This window comes from Pogona vitticeps, chromosome 1, assembly GCF_051106095.1.
Source record: "Pogona vitticeps strain Pit_001003342236 chromosome 1, PviZW2.1, whole genome shotgun sequence".
NCBI lineage: Eukaryota > Metazoa > Chordata > Lepidosauria > Squamata > Agamidae > Pogona > Pogona vitticeps.
Window position 1 is genome coordinate 196,637,070 of NC_135783.1, and position 18,013 is coordinate 196,655,082.

General features: G+C 42.1%; 1 protein-coding gene across 1 annotated transcript in view; it reads right to left on the minus strand.

Annotated features, from left to right (window-relative positions):
* Positions 1-18,013, minus strand: part of ITGA4 (integrin subunit alpha 4) — a 64,176-nt gene that overhangs the window by 17,928 nt on the left and 28,235 nt on the right. Inside the window, exons 13-17 of the mRNA XM_072980947.2 lie at positions 16,309-16,354; positions 14,055-14,209; positions 13,010-13,167; positions 6,011-6,160; positions 2,895-2,971 (exon numbers count right to left, since the gene is read on the minus strand). Coding sequence (XP_072837048.2) covers positions 2,895-2,971; positions 6,011-6,160; positions 13,010-13,167; positions 14,055-14,209; positions 16,309-16,354 — 586 coding nt within the window. The remainder of the gene's footprint in view (positions 1-2,894; positions 2,972-6,010; positions 6,161-13,009; positions 13,168-14,054; positions 14,210-16,308; positions 16,355-18,013) is intronic.

Below are 18,013 nucleotides of genomic sequence, written 5' to 3' on the forward strand. Positions count from 1 at the left end.
AGTCTTTCACCATCGTCCCCATCGATAGTGGCAACAGGGGTGGCACGGACACCTCTCACAGGTATTCTTCCTGCCTCGTGCTCTCCCCAGGTTCCATGAACTCCCAGGTTCCCAAGGCCCTCGGCCTCCTCCTCCTCTCTTGCACTCGCCATTCTGCTCTTTCTCCCCTTTCTTGTTCTACCCTCTCCTTTTCTTCTCTCAGTTTCCGGCTCCACTCTCTGGTTCCAGTCGCTCCCCAATATGATGGTTTCGGGGGAATGGCTGCTCTCCACCTGTGATCAGCTTCCTCTCTCTCAGCACCATCAATCTCTCCCACTTATGGGTCCACGGGTTTTCCAACCAGATCCATCCCCACCCTGGTAGTATTTTCCCCCTTACTCTTGCTTTCTCCCGCCTTTACTATCATTACTTCTGTCTCACTTGCCCTTTTCCCACTCCCTCCTTCTTTGATTGGTCCCTCTCTTTCCCATCCTTTCCTGCCTTTCCCAGATGCTCCTTCAACTCTCCCATCCCCTCCTCAGACCCTCAATGGCTCTTCCTTCTTGGCCCTCCTTGAGGGAACCTGTAGGTGCGGTCTCTGAGATTGCTGTCACTCCTCTACTTCTTTCTCTCTCTCCCTCCTCTGCTGGAATGGACGGTGCTCCTGCGAGAGGTGTCTCCATCTCGCCTCCTTGCTCACACCTTCAAAGTAGGATAGCCTATGTTTTGCAATTTTTGCCTCCAGAGAAAAGTCATGCTTGATTTGCTCTAAGACCCAACTGTTCATATTTCTGGCAGTCCAGAAAGTATCTGCAAAGTTCTCCTCCAGCCCCATATTTCAAACGAATCAATGTTTCCTCTGTCAGCTTTCTTTCCCATCCAACTTTCACAGCCGTAGATGGTGATCAGGAATACAAGAGTGTGGATGATCTTGGTCTTGGTCTCCAGTGACACATCCTTACACTTGAGGATCTTTTCTAAACCCTTCATTGCTGCCCTTCCAAGTCTTGGCTGCAGTCTCCATTTGGACTGATGATCCAACCAAGATAAACAAAATCTTTAACAATTTCAATTTCTTCATTGTCAGTATTGAAGTTCTGCAGTTCTACTGTAGTCACGATGCTTTCTTTCTTAACGTTCCACTGCAGCCCTTCTTTGGCACCTTTTCACTTTCATTAAAAGTTCTTTCAAGCCATTGCTGCTTTCTGCCAGTAAGATGGTGCTGTCTGTATATCTTACATTATTGATGTTTCTTCCACCAATTTTCACTCCTTCATCTGAGTCTAATCTCGCTTTCCATATCGTATGTTCTGTGTACAGGCTGAACAGATAAGGGGATAGAAGACAGCCTTCTCTGGCACCTTTGCCTATGGGAAACCATTCTCCACATTCTGTACTAACAGCAGCTTCTTGTTCACAATACAGGTTATGCATTAGGACAATCAAGTGCCGAGGCACACTCATTCCTTTTAGAACAGGCTATAGTTTTTCATGATCCACACAAAGATGTTGCTGTAGTCTATAAAGCATAGAGTGATCTAATTCTGAGATTTGTTGAGTGTCACTGCTGTTGCCTCCTCTGCCCGTGTCACCTTCAGTTACTGCTGCCGCCTGGATGTATCTTAGTTTGGTGCCTCAGCCATGAACACCCTGCCTCGGGGTCCAGACCCATCATGAGGTCTGGCCTCCTGATGGCACTGCTCTCATCTTCACTGACACACTCAAACCCTTTCCCCACATTAAGGTGTCCAAGAAGGGGAGAAAGGAATGTTACAGCCTAACTTATAGAAAATGTGATGTTCACAGGTGAGAAATGTAGCATTTACAGATGAAATAAGCCAGTTCTTGGTAGATGACTCAAGACAATGTTTCACACACTTGTCCAGGTGACGTGAAAGCAGTGAACCCAGTTGTTTATACCTTGATCTGCCCATGTTGTGCATAAGATGTGTGTGTGTTCGCTAGAGTTTAAAGATCAAAAGAACACATGTGGGAGGGATGTGCTAAATTATTCACTCTTTTTAGCTGAACATACGAACACTCACACGTTGCCAGTGTTCTATGCAAGTACGTGAATTCTAGCACACAGACTGGACACGTCTTGTTAGCGTTCAACATGAACAATAAACCTCACCGACCCCAGCCTGCAGGCACACGCTTCTAATTTCTTCTTTTTAATGACTCATTCCGGATACCATGCCAGCTGTGGTGACAAAGCCCTGATGTTTCTGTTTGATATTTTCATGTCTCCTCTCTTAACCTTTCCCAGTCTTGTATCTTAACATGAGCAGCTAAAAAGCTTACTTAAAAAATAATAATTAAAACATCAGCGGTGAGTCCATTTTTACAAAGATATTAATGTGCCAATAACAGTACAGATTTTCAGGGCAACAGAAAAGTTCATCCACATAAACTGTTGACAAATGGCTTTTACAGACCTGTTATCTTATGCAAAGCAACCTGTTCATGTGTACACACCAGTTCCAGTGTTTACAGTGCCACCTTGGCAAAGGCTGCAGCCACACACACCAGTTCCACGTATTTAATAATATCCCACAGAAGGGCCAGGTCTGTGGGGACTGTCCCACTAATGGAAGAGATTCCTTCAGTGAAAAAAAGAGGGGTGTGTGGCCCTCTCTCCTCCCTCCTCTACCTTTCCATAGCCTCTCAAAACCTTCTCCTAAACAGGGTTTGGGACAGTATGAAGGACTCATGGGGCAAGGGGGAGCCCCACCGAACCTGTGGAATCTCTCGTGTTAGATCAGATTAAGTCCTTATAGGTACCGTGCCTCTGGAAATCATTTAGCAATCCATTTGTTCAGAGAACTAAGAGTCTACTTTTTGCTGAGACAGAAAAGGAAGTCTATACAGCTTATTTAGACTTCTGAATCACTTAAAAATCACAGTCAACTTACTTTGGAAAGGAAAGTTTCCCAGAAACTTGCAAGTCAGCAGAACAATTTTCTTGAGGACAAAACCTTGCAAACACAAACTTAAAAGAACAAAAACAAGCATTATTTCATATTCAAATACAAAGTATCTGATGAGAAATTTATTTATTTACAGTGCTGCCTCGCATAGCAATGTTAATCTGTGCAGCAAAAATTGCTGCTAAGCAATTTTGTCACTATGCGATTTTAAAAAGCCCATAGAAACGCATTAAAACCTGTTTAATGCGTTCCTATGGGCAAAAAACTGGCCTTAAAGCGAAGATCCTCCATATGGCAGCCATTTTCGCTGCCTCTTAAGCGAGGAATCCGTGCAAAAACACAGCAGGCAGCCATTTTTTTTACCCGGTGGCCATTTTGGAACCACCTATCAGCTGTTAAAAAATAACCGCTTTGTGATGATCGGTAAGCGAAACTGGGAACTGATCATCGCAAAGCGAAAAAACCCCATAGGAAACATTGCAATGTGATCGCTTTTGCGATAGCAAAAACATCGCTATGCAGTTTCGTCGCTAAATGGAGTGCCCGTTAAGCGAGGCACCACTGTATTTAGAATATTTTTACCCCACCTTTCTCTTTAAAAGAATGCAAGGTGGCTTCATGATTAATATAGCTGTTAATCATGAAGCCCCGAACTATTAATAGTATTTTGCTACTGGCTTCCTTCCTTTCCTTCCTTCCTCATTCCTTTACGCCAAAGTTTGGGACTTCAAACAGAAAGCCCTCAAGGAGTTTTTCAGACTGAGACGACACATGAGACGATAATGTGGCTAAAAGGACCTAATTAGACAAAAAGGACCTAATTAGAACCACTCTGGTTCTAACAAAAGAACCTAATTAGAACCACTCTGGCCATCCATGACTAAGTCAAGTCTTCTCAACTGAGAGATGACTGCCACGGGCAGCTGCCTTGCCATGTTGTTTCTATGAGATGGACTAATGATGATATCTAGGCATAGAGGACAAGGAAAGCCCAAGACAGGCTGTACCCAGCAGCCACAAACCCTCTAAGGCTCTGTTTAGGAATATGGTACCCAGAGCTGGCCTGGATATTTCGGCATTGGAGGCCGATCATCTCTCACATGCTCTGTATAGGAAATATACAGTAGTAATCAAATAAATGCTAATGGTCTGCTGCCCTTCCAAGACATCTGAAGTCAGCTTGCTTGATGTGGGCACCTCACTCTGTCTAACGATAGGGGTCCAGCCCTCCTGTTGAGTTATGAGACAGGACGATTTCTACTAAATGAAATGATTTTTGAAAGAATTGGATAAGAAACTGGTTTGTTAAACTGCTTTGCCGCTCAACGTGGAAACCACACCAGGAAGTTACTTTTGTGTTTTGTTTTGTTTTATTTTTCCATAATGCTTTTGATTTTACTAAGCAGCTTTATGAGACGAAGAACCAAATCCTTTACTTTTTCCTTACAATAGTATTTGTCAGTGGAAATAAATATTAATCTAGAGGGGTTTTTGTTACATTCTTAGCAACTGCCTTTTCAGTCTCTGTTTTAGAAAACTCAAGAGTAAAGCAGAAAATAAATATATTTGCCATGATGCAAGGAGAAAAGGGATCCATACAAATACACTTATTTATTAATCATTATTTGAAGTGTCTTATGGACGGTGATAGATTACTCTTTTGACTCTCTATTCACAGGAACAACTCCATTTGTTTTTAAAGATCTCCTAGGTTAGGCTACACATTTTTTCCAGGACTATTTGGAATAGAGAGAAGTGGAAATTTAAAAAAAAACGAAACCCAAATAACAGATTTGGCCATCTGGGCAGAGAGCTTTTAAGTGGTTAGTTCTTAAAACTTTGGGTTTCAAACCACGTGTATTCAATCACGCAAGTGTCCAATTGTGCCTCTGCTTTTCCTTTTTCGTGATCTTTGATACGTATCTATATGGCAGGTAGGTACAACATGGTCCTTCCAAGATGAAAACAGAAGTATTTGGCCAATGAAATGGAACAGAATTTCCTCTCAGTTCATTTTTGAATATTTTACCAAAATATTGAGATCACGTATTCAGGACAGAATGAACACGACGTTCTTTAAAAATCTGAACACAGGAAAAAGCAAAATGGAAAGATTTCATCCATCTGTGGTCTTTTGCAATCTTATGCGCACTTGAAAGATAACAATGGCGAGCATAATCTGGAGTTCCATGTTACTAGTAAATACATGATTTGGGCTGACTGTCCCTCTTGTGTATTACTTCCTTGTACAATGGCACGTGTGACAGTTCTACAATCAACAATATTTCTACCACAATGTTGCCAGGAATGAACGAGGGTAATCTTGAGGCAGTTATTTAGTCCCTCAGAAATATATAGGGCAGGCAACGTCCACCTAAACACATGCAGGTATGCATTTGGTAATTTTACATCCCACACTTTCAGCTCCCAAGAGTTCCCAGGCTGGCAAACAGTACAAATACAATTTTACTAAGAATGCAAAAATAAAACTGCATAATTTGAATTTCAGTCTAATTCAATGCCCATACAAAAGTATCTGTGATAGCAACATTAAAACAATATTTATAACACCATCTTCCAGAATTCCCTTTTCTTTATTTCTTTACTATTTAGGCTGATTTGTCTCTGTGCTAACCTGTCCAATAAAATATATACTTGGATTATCATGTCTTCTGGTTACAAACACTTTGTAATTACACACGTAGCCCATACCGTATAGGATGGATAAAAATCAATGTTTTTTTAAAAATCAAATCAATTTTTTAATTTGAATCTTCAAAAAAATCTATTTTTTTATTTACATTGTGATTTAATAATGGACTCAAGTTACAGGAAGCCAGATTTAGGCTGAATATCAGGAAAACCTTCTTAAATGTATGACAACGGAACCAGATACCTCAGAAGGTGGTGAATGCTTCCAACATTAGAGGCACTCAAAAGAAAATTTAGACAACCACCTGGCAGATCTGCTTTGATCTGTATTCCTACCTTGAGCAGGAGGCTTAGACTCAATGACCTAATAGGGCCCTTCCAATCACTGATTCCATGATTCTATAAATCAGTTTGAATTAAATCCAATCCACCATGATACCAAGTCTTACCTTGCTGCGTGTAACATTGCCCTCTTTCCGTTGCTGAAGAACTGGCTGGAGTGGTGGCAGTTCATCTGTAGTTTGCTTCTTTAAAACATGATCTCCAAGGCGATAGGTGGCTTCAACATGTATAGGAGCCAGGATATCCCTGACGTCTTTCTATGAAAAATGGAAACCTAATGAGTTAATTACATAAAAACAAAGAAACATGTGCATTAAAGGTGGGAGATGTGTGACCCTCCAGGTCTTATTTAAATAACAACCTCCATCAGTCCAAGTTGGGACAGTCAATGATGACAGATGATGGAAGTTGCTCTGCAGGAATATGTGGAGAACCATATCTTCCCCATCAGTGATGTATGTCAAGGAAATCCTCCGTAATATGAAACTCTACTAGCTCAAGTTAAGTTTTAACCCGCATACTAGTGCAGACCTGGGCAAAGTGCGGCCCTCCACATGTTCCTGAACTGCAAATCCCAACATTCCTCACTATGTGGGCTAGGCCCAAATCTCCTCACTATTGGCTGTGCAGGCTAAGAATTATGGGATTTGGAGTTCAGCAACATCTGGAGGGCCTCATTTTGCCCACCCCTGTTAGTGGGTTGCAAGTTTAATGCAAGCAGCAAAGTAATGGTAGCTTGAGACAAGGGAGGCATGGGCCAAACTGCTGTTGGGACTTTACTCATCCAGAAGAAAAATATGTTGTAAGTTGTCATGACCAACTGATGAAGTGCTAGACGCATGCCAGGCACATGCTTAGTTGTGCTATCAATTGCATAGCCAGCACATGTCATACACCTTGTCGATTAGCAACCATCAATTATGGCACATTAAATGACTCCTCTTGCAAATCTGAACAGGATCTTGGACATTAGGCAGAATGAATGATAAATACAGGAAATTACTTCAGATATATAACATGACTTAGTATTACACTGTACATTCAAGATATATAGGGCAAGGTATACTAGAGAAAATGTTCTGCTTCAACCCCTGGGATTGCGTTGGGTTATAACATCGGGAACAAGTCACTTCAGGATTCTATTTTAAGCCAAACTATCTCAGAATGCAAGCAATTTGAAAAATAAAGTATTACAATTTATTTTCTTTCTTTACTGCAATTCTATGCTGCCTTTCTTCCAGCAATGGGACTCAAGGTGCTTACAGATCATTAAAACACACACAAATTAAGATAAAAATTAAAATGATTAAATATTAAAGTATTAGAATCATCATATAAAAACAAATTAAGAAATATGAAAGCATTTAAAAACACATTAAAAATAGGATACAGTGGTACCCCGCATAGCGACGATAATCCGTTCCGGAAGGCAAATGTCTGTGGTCGGTGGTGGCTTCGGGGTCCTTCCGAGGCCGCTGCCGACCGCTGGCATTTTCCCCCAGCTGAGCGGTGGGGCTCCTGCTCAGTTCGGGGAAAATGCCCCCTCCGAAGGGGAATGCCTGTGGTGGCCTCGGAAGGACCCTTCCGAAGGGTCCTTCCGAGGCCACCGCCGGCATTTTCCCCCAGCTGAGCGGCGGGAGTGGTCCTTAGGAGGCTTCTGCCGCTCAGCTGGGGGAAAATGGGGCCTATGGGGAAAAATTGCAAAGCGATCGCAAAAAAGCCATCGGTATGCGGATTCGTCATTCAACGCGGTGCTCGTTATATGAGGCACCACTGTATATTGGTTGCAAGCCTATGGCAACTAGCTATGCTGTACTTGCAGCCAAAACTGTGCTCACAACCTGGGGTTCGTCAGCACAGCAGCTCAAGGTCGACTCAGCCTTCTATCCTTCCGAGGTCGGTAAAATGAGTACCCAGCTTGCATAATTAACTTGTAAACCGCCCCGAGAGTGCTTGAAGCACTATGGGGCGGCATATAAGCAGCACACTTTGCTTTGCTTTTAAACACTATAAGTCTGTTTTCAATTGCCACTGTAAACAATGAATTAATGACAGTTTGAGATAAGAGAGACACTGGCCAAAACCCTGCTAGGACTTCACTCATGCACAAGAATACTCCCGTCAGTTGCCATGGATAACTGATGAGGATAAAGAGGACCAACCCAGCTTCCCAGGGGAGGGCATTCCATAACCATTGAGAAGGCCTGATTTCAGAGTTTCCCCAAGCCAGCAGCTAAAGGCCACTTTCCAGGTAGAGGGTTCACTTTCTGGGTGTATAACGTGGATGTCTGAAACCCAAACTTCACCAAACTTGGAGGCATTGTACAGGAGAGTTTGGAGAAGCTTCACTATGATTGCGGTGTCTCTAGGTGCTGGAAGGGAACTTTTCTAGCAGGGCCTCTTTGTGGGTGTATAACATGGATGTCTGAAACCCAAACTTGAAGAAATTGTAGAGGACAATCGGGGGAGGTTCCCCATGAATTTGGTGCCTCTAGGTGCTGGGGGCGCATTCTACAGGGTTTAAAAGTAAAAAACAAATTGACAAATAGATTCATTTCATCAGAAAAAAATCCTAAATTTGTAATTCATGATTTATTGACCTAGACAAATCACAAATCAAAACAAATCACAATTTTTCTGAGTTGTGCCCATCTCTAGGTGTAACTAAGGCATGTGCCACTGTAGCTGAATGCCTATTCCCAGATCGGCCTTTCAACTGATCAGATGCCCCTCTGTCCTGTCTCAATGATGTTTCAATCTGTTTGCCCCCATCCAGTCTATCACTGACCCCAGAAACCAATAAAAAACTTAAAGAGCTTCCTTGGGTTTAAATGGAAAAGAGATAAATTTGGGTGTCATTCACATACTGATGGCACCAAACTCCAGGCAATCTCTCTCAGGAGTCTCATGTAGACGTTGAATAGCACGGGGGACAAAACAGAACCCTGTGGGACCACACAAGTCAATGGCCAATGCGTTGACTAGGAGTCCCCCAGCACCACATTCTGAGATTGGTCCTTCAAGAAGGAGCAAAACAGTGCTTCCAAGTTCCATTATAGAGAGATGGTTCAGAAAGACACCATGGTTGATGATAAGGTAAAGCTGCTGAAAGGTCCAGCAGAACCAACAGAGACAACACTCCTCCTGTCTAATCAGCAATGTTGATTTAAAAAAAAACCCCTATGTTTAAAAGTCAGAAAGCCACTGATTATCCTTTGGATGTCTCTGCTTTTAATTCTAATCTGCAGGCTTGCATTGCCCAACCTACATTCTCCAGTTCTCTCATCTATTTACTTTCCCTGCATCTGGTCTGGCTTACTCCCATTTCACTTATGAATTATTAACATTTTAAAAAGATATTACATACATGATTTGCTCAGGAAACTTTCAGGACACATTAAACTGCCTTAGTTTCACAGAACTACAACAGTCACAGAAGGAGGAGGGGACACTTACAATATGTCTAACTTCAGCATTAAACAAAAAAGAAACAAAGGAATGGCCCAAAAGTTTGACTTTGAATCAAAATCTGGGTATTCAGAATACCCAGATCTTGAGACATGCCGTCTGAAAATTAATCCATTAGTGTTTAAACTTCAGAAACTGAAATATCAATCCATTATTGTTAATATAAAAATCTGATACAGTGCAACTTGTTGAACTGACTGTATTAAATTACAGTGGTGCCTCGCTTGACGACGTTAATTCGTTCCAGCGAAATCACTGTAGAGCGAAATTGTCGTCAAGCGAAATTTAAAAAACCATTGAAACACACTGAAAACCGTTCAATGCGTTCCAGTGGGCGGAATACTTGCTCATCCAGCGAAGATCCTTCATACAGCGGCCATTTTCTGGTGACTGTAATGCGAGGAATCTGTCCCTAACACAGCGGGGAGCCATTTTCTACAGCCGGCGGCCATTTTGAAACCCGACAATCAGCTGTTTGCTGATCATTGTAAAGTGCAGAATCGGTTCCTGAAGCAGGGAACTGATCAAAGTTAAGCAAAATTCCCCCATCTAAACATCGTTTTGCGATTGCAAAAGCGCTCGCAAAAACTTCAACGTTAAGCGGATTCGTCGTTAAGCAGGGTAATTGTCCAGCAGGGCACCACTGTATTACTTCACTAGTGGAAGCAGCAGAAAGAGAACAAGACAAACAGAGGAAACCACAGGCTTTATTGTACAAGACCTGAGCAGGGCTGTTAGTGACAGGATGGTTTGGAGGTCATTATTTCATAAGGATACCAAGAGTTGGAAGCAACTTGGTAGCATTCCACTACAACACAGATAAACAGTAGGTTCTAGACCGTTCTTTCAGTGTTGGTCCTTAATGGCACATTTGCCATTGACTCCTTTTGTTTTAAAACTACCCTCATCCACATAGCACTTTTAAAGAAAACAGATAACCAATCCCATAATGCATGTGTTAAACTAGGAATGACCCACTATCAATCAAACCCATGCTACAAGGAATGCTCTGTTTAGGGGAGAATTTACGCAAATCAGACCAGCTGCCTTTTCCAATTGGAGTCAGAAGCTCCTTTTGCTCCAGAATTGTTCACAAAATGCCAGAATTGTTCACAGTTCAGAAAATATTTTGAAATTAAATTATTGTGGGGGACTGTGGTGACTGTCCCCTGGAGGAAGTCCATGTGCTAGGAAATGGGTTGCTATGACCTGGAGTGTGGCCTGTACGACAGGAAGCTGAAAATTTTTGCATTGCTTATCCTAGGTTTTCTGATGACTGCTATGGAAACTTAAGTAAAATATCTAACAAATTTTTAACTGTATATAAAGTAGTGGCTTGAAGCATAGTTAGTTACCAAATGGCTTGAGGACTGTCTATATCATTTGGAAGTCAATAGTTTCACAGGAACTCGACATTAAAATGATGCTCTGCTACTAAAACCATTTCTAATTAAAGGCAGGTGTGACAATAAATAACAATTGTCATTGATATTACTTTACATACTATATAGTACTATATTTATTCATGGCATTTGGGGTAAGGAAGGAAGGAAGGAAGGAAGGAAGGAAGGAAGGAAGGAAGGAAGGAAGGAAGACTCAAGTGAACAATAATAAATTAAATCCTTTTAAAAAAAAACTCCTTTGGTCTATGAACATGGGATACTGCTTCTATGTCTATGATTCAAAATGCCAGAAACTGACATTATGTCTTGCAATATTGGGTTCACATTGTCAGCAGGGAAAGGATGCAAAACTTTACATAGCAAAGGGCAGCCTGAATGTTGTCAACACCAGTATCAGCAGCCAAGATGGTCTATACCAGTGGTTCTTAACCTTGGGTTACTCAGGTGTTTTTGGACTGCAAGAAACCCCAGCCAGCACAGCTGATGGTGAAGGCTTCTGGGAGTTGCAGTTCAAAAACACCTGAGTACCCTAAGGTTAAGAACCACTGGTCTATACCAGGGGGATAATCCAGATGTTCTTGGACTGCAACTCCCAGAAATCTTCACCACTAGCTGTGCTGGACAAGGTTTCTGGGAATTACAGTCCAAGAACACCTGGGCTACCCAAGGTTCGGTATATGATCCCTTCTTGCACTCATTACCATTCACAAACAGATACTGAACAAGGAACAATGCCAGAACCTAGCTCTTTTCTTTTTTCCCCCTTTTCATCAGTTAACTACATCTTATCCAAACTCAGCCATGACTTTTGCTTTGTGACTACGAACTGTCTACACTAAGTCTGCCAAATAAGGTTCTGATTCATCGACTCATTCAATAATGATAACTTCCTGTTTAGAGGGCCTCCTTCTATCACTAATGGCCATTTTGACCAGTCACGTAATATCAAAGGTGGGCTTTGGTGCGCCTTTAATAAAAGCAGTGCATAAGGTAAAGGTAAAGGTTCCCCTTGACAATTTTTGTCCAGTCGTGTTCGACTCTAGGGGGCGGTGCTCATCCCCGTTTCCAAGCCATAGAGCCAGCGTTTTGTCCGAAGACAATCTTCCGTGGTCACATGGCCAGTGCGACTTAGACACAGAAGGCTGTTACCTTCCCACCGAGGTGGTCCCTATTTATCTACTCGCATTTGCATGCTTTCGAACCGCTAGGTTGGTGGGAGCTGGGACAAAGCAACGGGAGCTCACTCCGTCGCATGGATTCGATCTTACGACTGCTTGGTCTTCTGACCCTGCAGCACAGAGGCTTCTGCGGTTTAGCCCGCAGTGCCACCACGTCCCCGCAGTGCAGAACAGCATAAAAACATAGCAACAGGGACAAAAAAAAAAGTCAGGTTAAAACTGAAAATGCAATGTCTCAGAAAGCAAGAGTGAACAGAAAGATATCTACCTGATATGAAAAAGACAGTACAGTGGTGCCTCGCTTAAGGAGCGCACCGTATAGTGATGTTTCCGTATAGCGATCCCTTTTTCGGGATCGCTATACGGAAACATACCCGATCGTCGCAATGGGGAAAACCCGCATTGCGAAGATCGGGTATTGCAGTGGCCATTTTGGAGCCGCCGAACAGCTGATCGGCGGTTCCAAAATGGCCGCCGGAAGCCCGGAAATGGCTGCGGGCAGCCGTTTTCGCGCCCTGCCCTCGCTTAGCGAAGGCGCGAAAATGGCTGCCGGCAATTGGAATCCTCGCTGAACGGGTAAGTAAGAAAGGTATTGGAACGCATTAAACTAAGTTTAATGCGTTTCAATACATTTCCCCTACCCGTTTAGTGACGATTTCGCATAGCGAGGTTAATCCGGAATGGATTAACCTCGCTATGCGGGGCACCACTGTACTTGGCACCAGCCAAACCTTCCCAGGAAAGTTATACCAAACCTGAGGTGCTATGTCAGAAAAGACTGGCCAGGGATCACCACCTGCCTTGCCGATGAAGACATGGACACACAGAAGGACTTCTAAGCAATAGCTTCATAAGAGGGTAGTTTAATGTTTCCAAAGTCATGGGTCTGTACTATGCCTTTAATAACAGACAGTAGCTGGTGACCATGTTATTCTTCCTTTTGTGAAAGGCGGAACCTGCTGACCTCTGCAGATCCCGCTGCTACGACACAGCCCTCTCTTGCTGGCAGCCATCACTTTATCCCAACAAGTCTTACTTAAGAAGGAGAACACATTACCCTCATGAAGGCTTGGTGAGTTCTACAAGTAACGTTGTGGCCACTGTAAATCTTGAGGCTTCCAGAGGTTGTTTCAGATGTCCCATTAGATGCAAAGTAAAACCTAGCTGCCAATTCTGCCCTCCTGCTGACATCCAGGCTTAGATTATAAAGCAGCACTGTAAAAATTAAGGAAGAGATGATCTACGAGCGAGGATTTGGAAAGTAATTTCAAACGTGTCCCTCTATGTTGATTAAAATGGACGAATGAACTATACCAGGTGCCTTCTCAAAATATCATACACAATTTCATAATCATTCAAAGGCTGGAATCCTGTTGGCACAGCTCTTTGCACGTAAGGCTGATGACATCATCAGCCATTGCCTTTTACCTTTAATTAAAAGGTTCCTATTCTGCTCCCTACTCCTAAGTTCCGAGACTCCCTAAGGATCCCTTTTGATCTGAAGAAGCCTTTGATGGCCTCCGGATGCAGGAGAGCCTTTCATGTCCAAAAGCTGCCACAGCCATCAGCTTTATGCACACAGAGCTTCACCAGATGAGTACCCGCTTAAATGCTGTAGACCTCTGCATTCAGATCTTGAGCACGCAATTCCTAAAAATTCTTGGAAATAAAATTATACCCATACATGTTTTCACTGACACTGCTACAGTCTCAGCACCTGAGCTTTGAAAGTCCCAGCAACTTTATCTCATCTAGTACAGCCAGCGTTTACAAAGCTACGGCCAATACCAACCAAGTGGTATTCAAATTGGACAGCAAGCATAAAAATACATAGAACCCCATACACTGTTTCGAAAAGATAAATTACATCTTAACAAGTGTGTTGCTCCCACACATAACCTAAGCATTCTATCCCAATTGTAACAATTTTATATCATCCCCCTCAAATACTGGTGAGTTGGCTTCAATTTGGTATAACAGCTAGAAATAAATTCCACTTAAGGAACTAGCAGCAAGCCACTTTTCAAACAGACAAATCAATGCACATACTCAATCAGCAGAGAGCTGAGAAAGAATGCTGAAAGACGGATCAAGCAGCTTACCAATATACCCTGGAACAGTTTTGCCGCTATAGTTAAAACAAAGCATCAGATCCACACATACTGCCGGTTTTCCATGTAATAAACAATTCAACTGAGTTCGATTCACTGACTCGGGGTGTTTCAACAATGCTTCAACAACTACCACTGCTCTTGTCCTAGAAAATAAGAACAGATTACCACAGGACGCACTTTTATGATGTCACATTCCCTGCATGGTTCATGTTCATCCCATTGTTGTGAACAGAAAGAATATTTATTCATTATGTCTTGGATTCTAACAATCCGGCTACAATCCCCATGCAATGTGTAGGTTGTCATCCCCCCCCCCCCGGTTTTTGTCAAAATGTGATGTAAACTTGAAGGGCAAATCCAGACCAAGATTACTGAAAGTGGATGACCTTCATCCTTCTATTTCCAGCTCCCACCAAAAATCCATTTCACAGGCCAGCCAACAATAGATGCCACTGGTGTGTATGTTTTACTGTTGTTAATAGCTGTTCTATGGAGTGGATTTCAGGAGGACAAGCAAAAAGGGACAACCGACTTAAGTAAGAGTAGAAGGTATCCTATCTACAACTATATTAATAGGTTCCAGGAGATAAGTGGGTAAATAAATAAGGTACACTTAATTTGTGACTATACATTTTCCACAGATTTATGCCATTGGGATTATGTAATGGAAGTAGTATTTAAGAATTCTGGACATCTTTGTTACAGCGCAATTTCCTGAAATAACAATCATATGACTACACCTTGTGCAAGCACACAAAAACAATGCAAATGTGGAAGGGATCCTGCTGGGCATGCAACATAATCCTCCACTGCTTTTACTCAATAAGACAACTGGGAAGCATAAAGACTTGGGAGGCTGGTGTACATGCATTCCCATGTCTCTCTTGCAAACATTAGATTATGTGAACAAAGAAAATCAGAAGACTTACATCTAATTTTTGGCTATTTTGGTGCATCTTTGTTTTTCTGACTTTTACAAAATATAGTGGTGCCTCGCTTAACGGGCGCCCCGTTTAACGACGAATCCACATAGCAATTAAGTTTTTGCGATCGCATTGCAATGTTTCTAATGGGAAAAAATCACTTTGCGACGTTCGGTAAGCTGTTTCGCTTACCGATTTCCGCATAACAATGTTTTCCCAACAGCTGATCGGCGGTTCCAAAATGACCGCCGGGTAAAAAAAATGGCCACCCGCTGTGTTTTTGCCCGGATTCCTTGCTTACCGGGCAGCGAAAATGGCGGCCTTATGGAGGATTTTCGCATAAAGGTGAGTTTTTTGCCCATAGGAATGCATTAAACGGGTTTTAATGCATTCCTATGGGCTTTTTTATTTTGCATTGCGACGAATCCGTATAGCGACGATTTTGGCTGCACGGATTATCGTCGCTATGCAGGGCACCACTATATATAACATGGAAGGAGTGAGAGGAATCTAACAAAGCAATTGGTAAACTGATATTCAGAAATTTCACGGCAAGCTTAATGTTGCTTTTAGCTAACATGCAGTGGCTAAAATTCTGTTGCTTAGCACAGTAAATCTGAGTAGAGTAGTTCCATGGTATCAATGGGGATTTACTGAATCAACTGCTCCGAAAGTTTCATTGATTCAAATGGGTTCATTCTAAATGGGTTCAGTTGAATCAATGGAACTTTTGGAGGAGCCAAAATTCAATGGGCCTACTCTAATGAAATTTACTATGTTAAGCAACAGGATTTTGGCCAAGAAGTCGCAAATGGGTTAGTGTGCTTCTATGGACTTACAGAAAAAGAAACACACACACTGCCTTTGAAAGTAAAAATCCATGTTAATAGGCAACTATCAATCCACATCAGTTAACATTTAACTAGTTACTATCTTTAACCCCATTTTGAACTGCACAAATAGCAGTTTCCAAAATTTCTAAATTTCCATTCAATTCAAATTAATTTCAGGGCTGTTAATTTTTAACTTTAACCAGTTACACTTTTTCTACTCTTTCCCCATGGCTTTGTCCGACACATGGATTTTGACACAACCTCAGTCATGATAATCTCTTAGGGACAGCACAGCCATGCATTTTTCTGTATGCTAGTACTTTAAATCTGCCAGTGGAGTTGAGAGCTCGGGAGCTTAATGACTACGTTCAGAGCTTGATAAAGAGCCTTATGGGGTCAGTAGCATACTGCAAATTTATTTAATTGCATCCCATAATTCAGCATTATGTCCAGTTGTCTCTAAGCACTGAAATGTCTTCAGCTCACCTCAGCAGCACAGCAGAATCTGACAAAAAAGCGCCAACAGCTACATCTGTAGGGAGAAAAAAAACAGATTGATGATGATCATTAGTCACAACAAATTGTCTCTCAGACACAATCCCCTTATTGCATATTCACCTCTTTGACTGTATTAAATTGCTATTTGCACATTATTAATTAGAGGGGATATGGTGGTACATTAAAGTACATCTATCACAAAAACGTCCTGAACAGAATAATTGAGATATAGCTATTTTGCCTTTATTCCTTCCATTAAATGATTCCTCAGCAACTGGTAAATATCACAGTTAAGCTGCTACTCAAATCTGTGCAACAGTTCTAAAACTGAAGAAGATAATTATATGTACAACTATTCAGCCATAATGTTCTTAACAAGAATATTGACAAGAAATAATAAATCTCCTGTTCAAATTGCAAAAGAAGAGTGTAAAATCTGAAACACAGGGGAAAAACTAATAATAAATCTTTTGATTAACCTCTTCATAATGGATTTTTTTTTTTTTGCACAGAAGAAGAAAAGACACATGATGTAAGAGCCCTACCTCCAAAGTTCTCAAGATCTCCAGCACCAAAATGAACCCCATTGCACAGGAGTTAAACTTCAGTACTGCAGTCAAGCCTCTGCTAATCCTGAGGGGTTAGCTGGATTAAGCTTGACTCAGTCTTCCATCCTTCCAAGGTCGGTAAAATGAGTACTCAGCAAATGGGGAGGGGGCAAAGTGTTTCTTGCATAATTATATTGTAAAGCACCCAGAGTGTGCTTCAAGCACCAAGGGGCGCAATGCACCCTCTAATTTTCAGCCTGCTGGGTCGGGCACTGCCCCTCTCTCATGTGATGTTGCCCCTAGATGCATGTGTGAATCCCACCCCCCAGGGTTCCATCATGACCAGAACCAAAGGGGTTGAAAACGATTGCTGCATGGAGGATGAAGAAAGCTGTGCGGAAGGAGGCGGAGTCTCCTGCGTACATGTGCGTGGCTTAGAGGGAACCTAGATGGCACGATATATATGCTGAAATGGCCACCACCACAGGGTCTACATATTTATGTGCTGAGGCCCGGGAAACAAACAAGGATACTTAGCATCCACCCCACAATTTTGAAACACAATCATTTGGAGAAGTCTATGCGCAGTTGACCCAATGCATGACAAATTCCTCTTTCATGCCTTTGGCATCAATGAGGGAATGCCGGCGACATTGGGAGTGGGACTAACAGACGGGGCCACTTCTTTGGCCCCTCCACATGTCCGAAGAAGACACAGAGGAAAATTTCTCGGGAGGTCCACTGTATTGCTCTTTTGATAATATGGGGAAGTTTCAGACAGCAACCTTTGGAATAGTCTCAGAAAATACTACTTCCCCAGTTGCAATAGCAAAGGGTAGTATCACAATAGAAGTTGGTAAAGTTATCTAATATGCCCGACGTCTTCGATAAACCTTCATTTTTTCTTTTTTAATTTCTTAATGATGTGAATAGAAGAGGGTATTTATTCATTTGGATTATCAGATGACTTTTTTGAGCCTAAAAATTGGTGCCTAGGTTGACTGCAGTGCCAGCTGCACCAGAACAACTCCATGAAACAAGAAGATATATATAGCAGGGATTAAGTGTTAGGTCAGTATCATAAACAACTACACTGACGCAAAACCAGTTCCAATTGATACCTGTATGTAATACCTGTATTGATA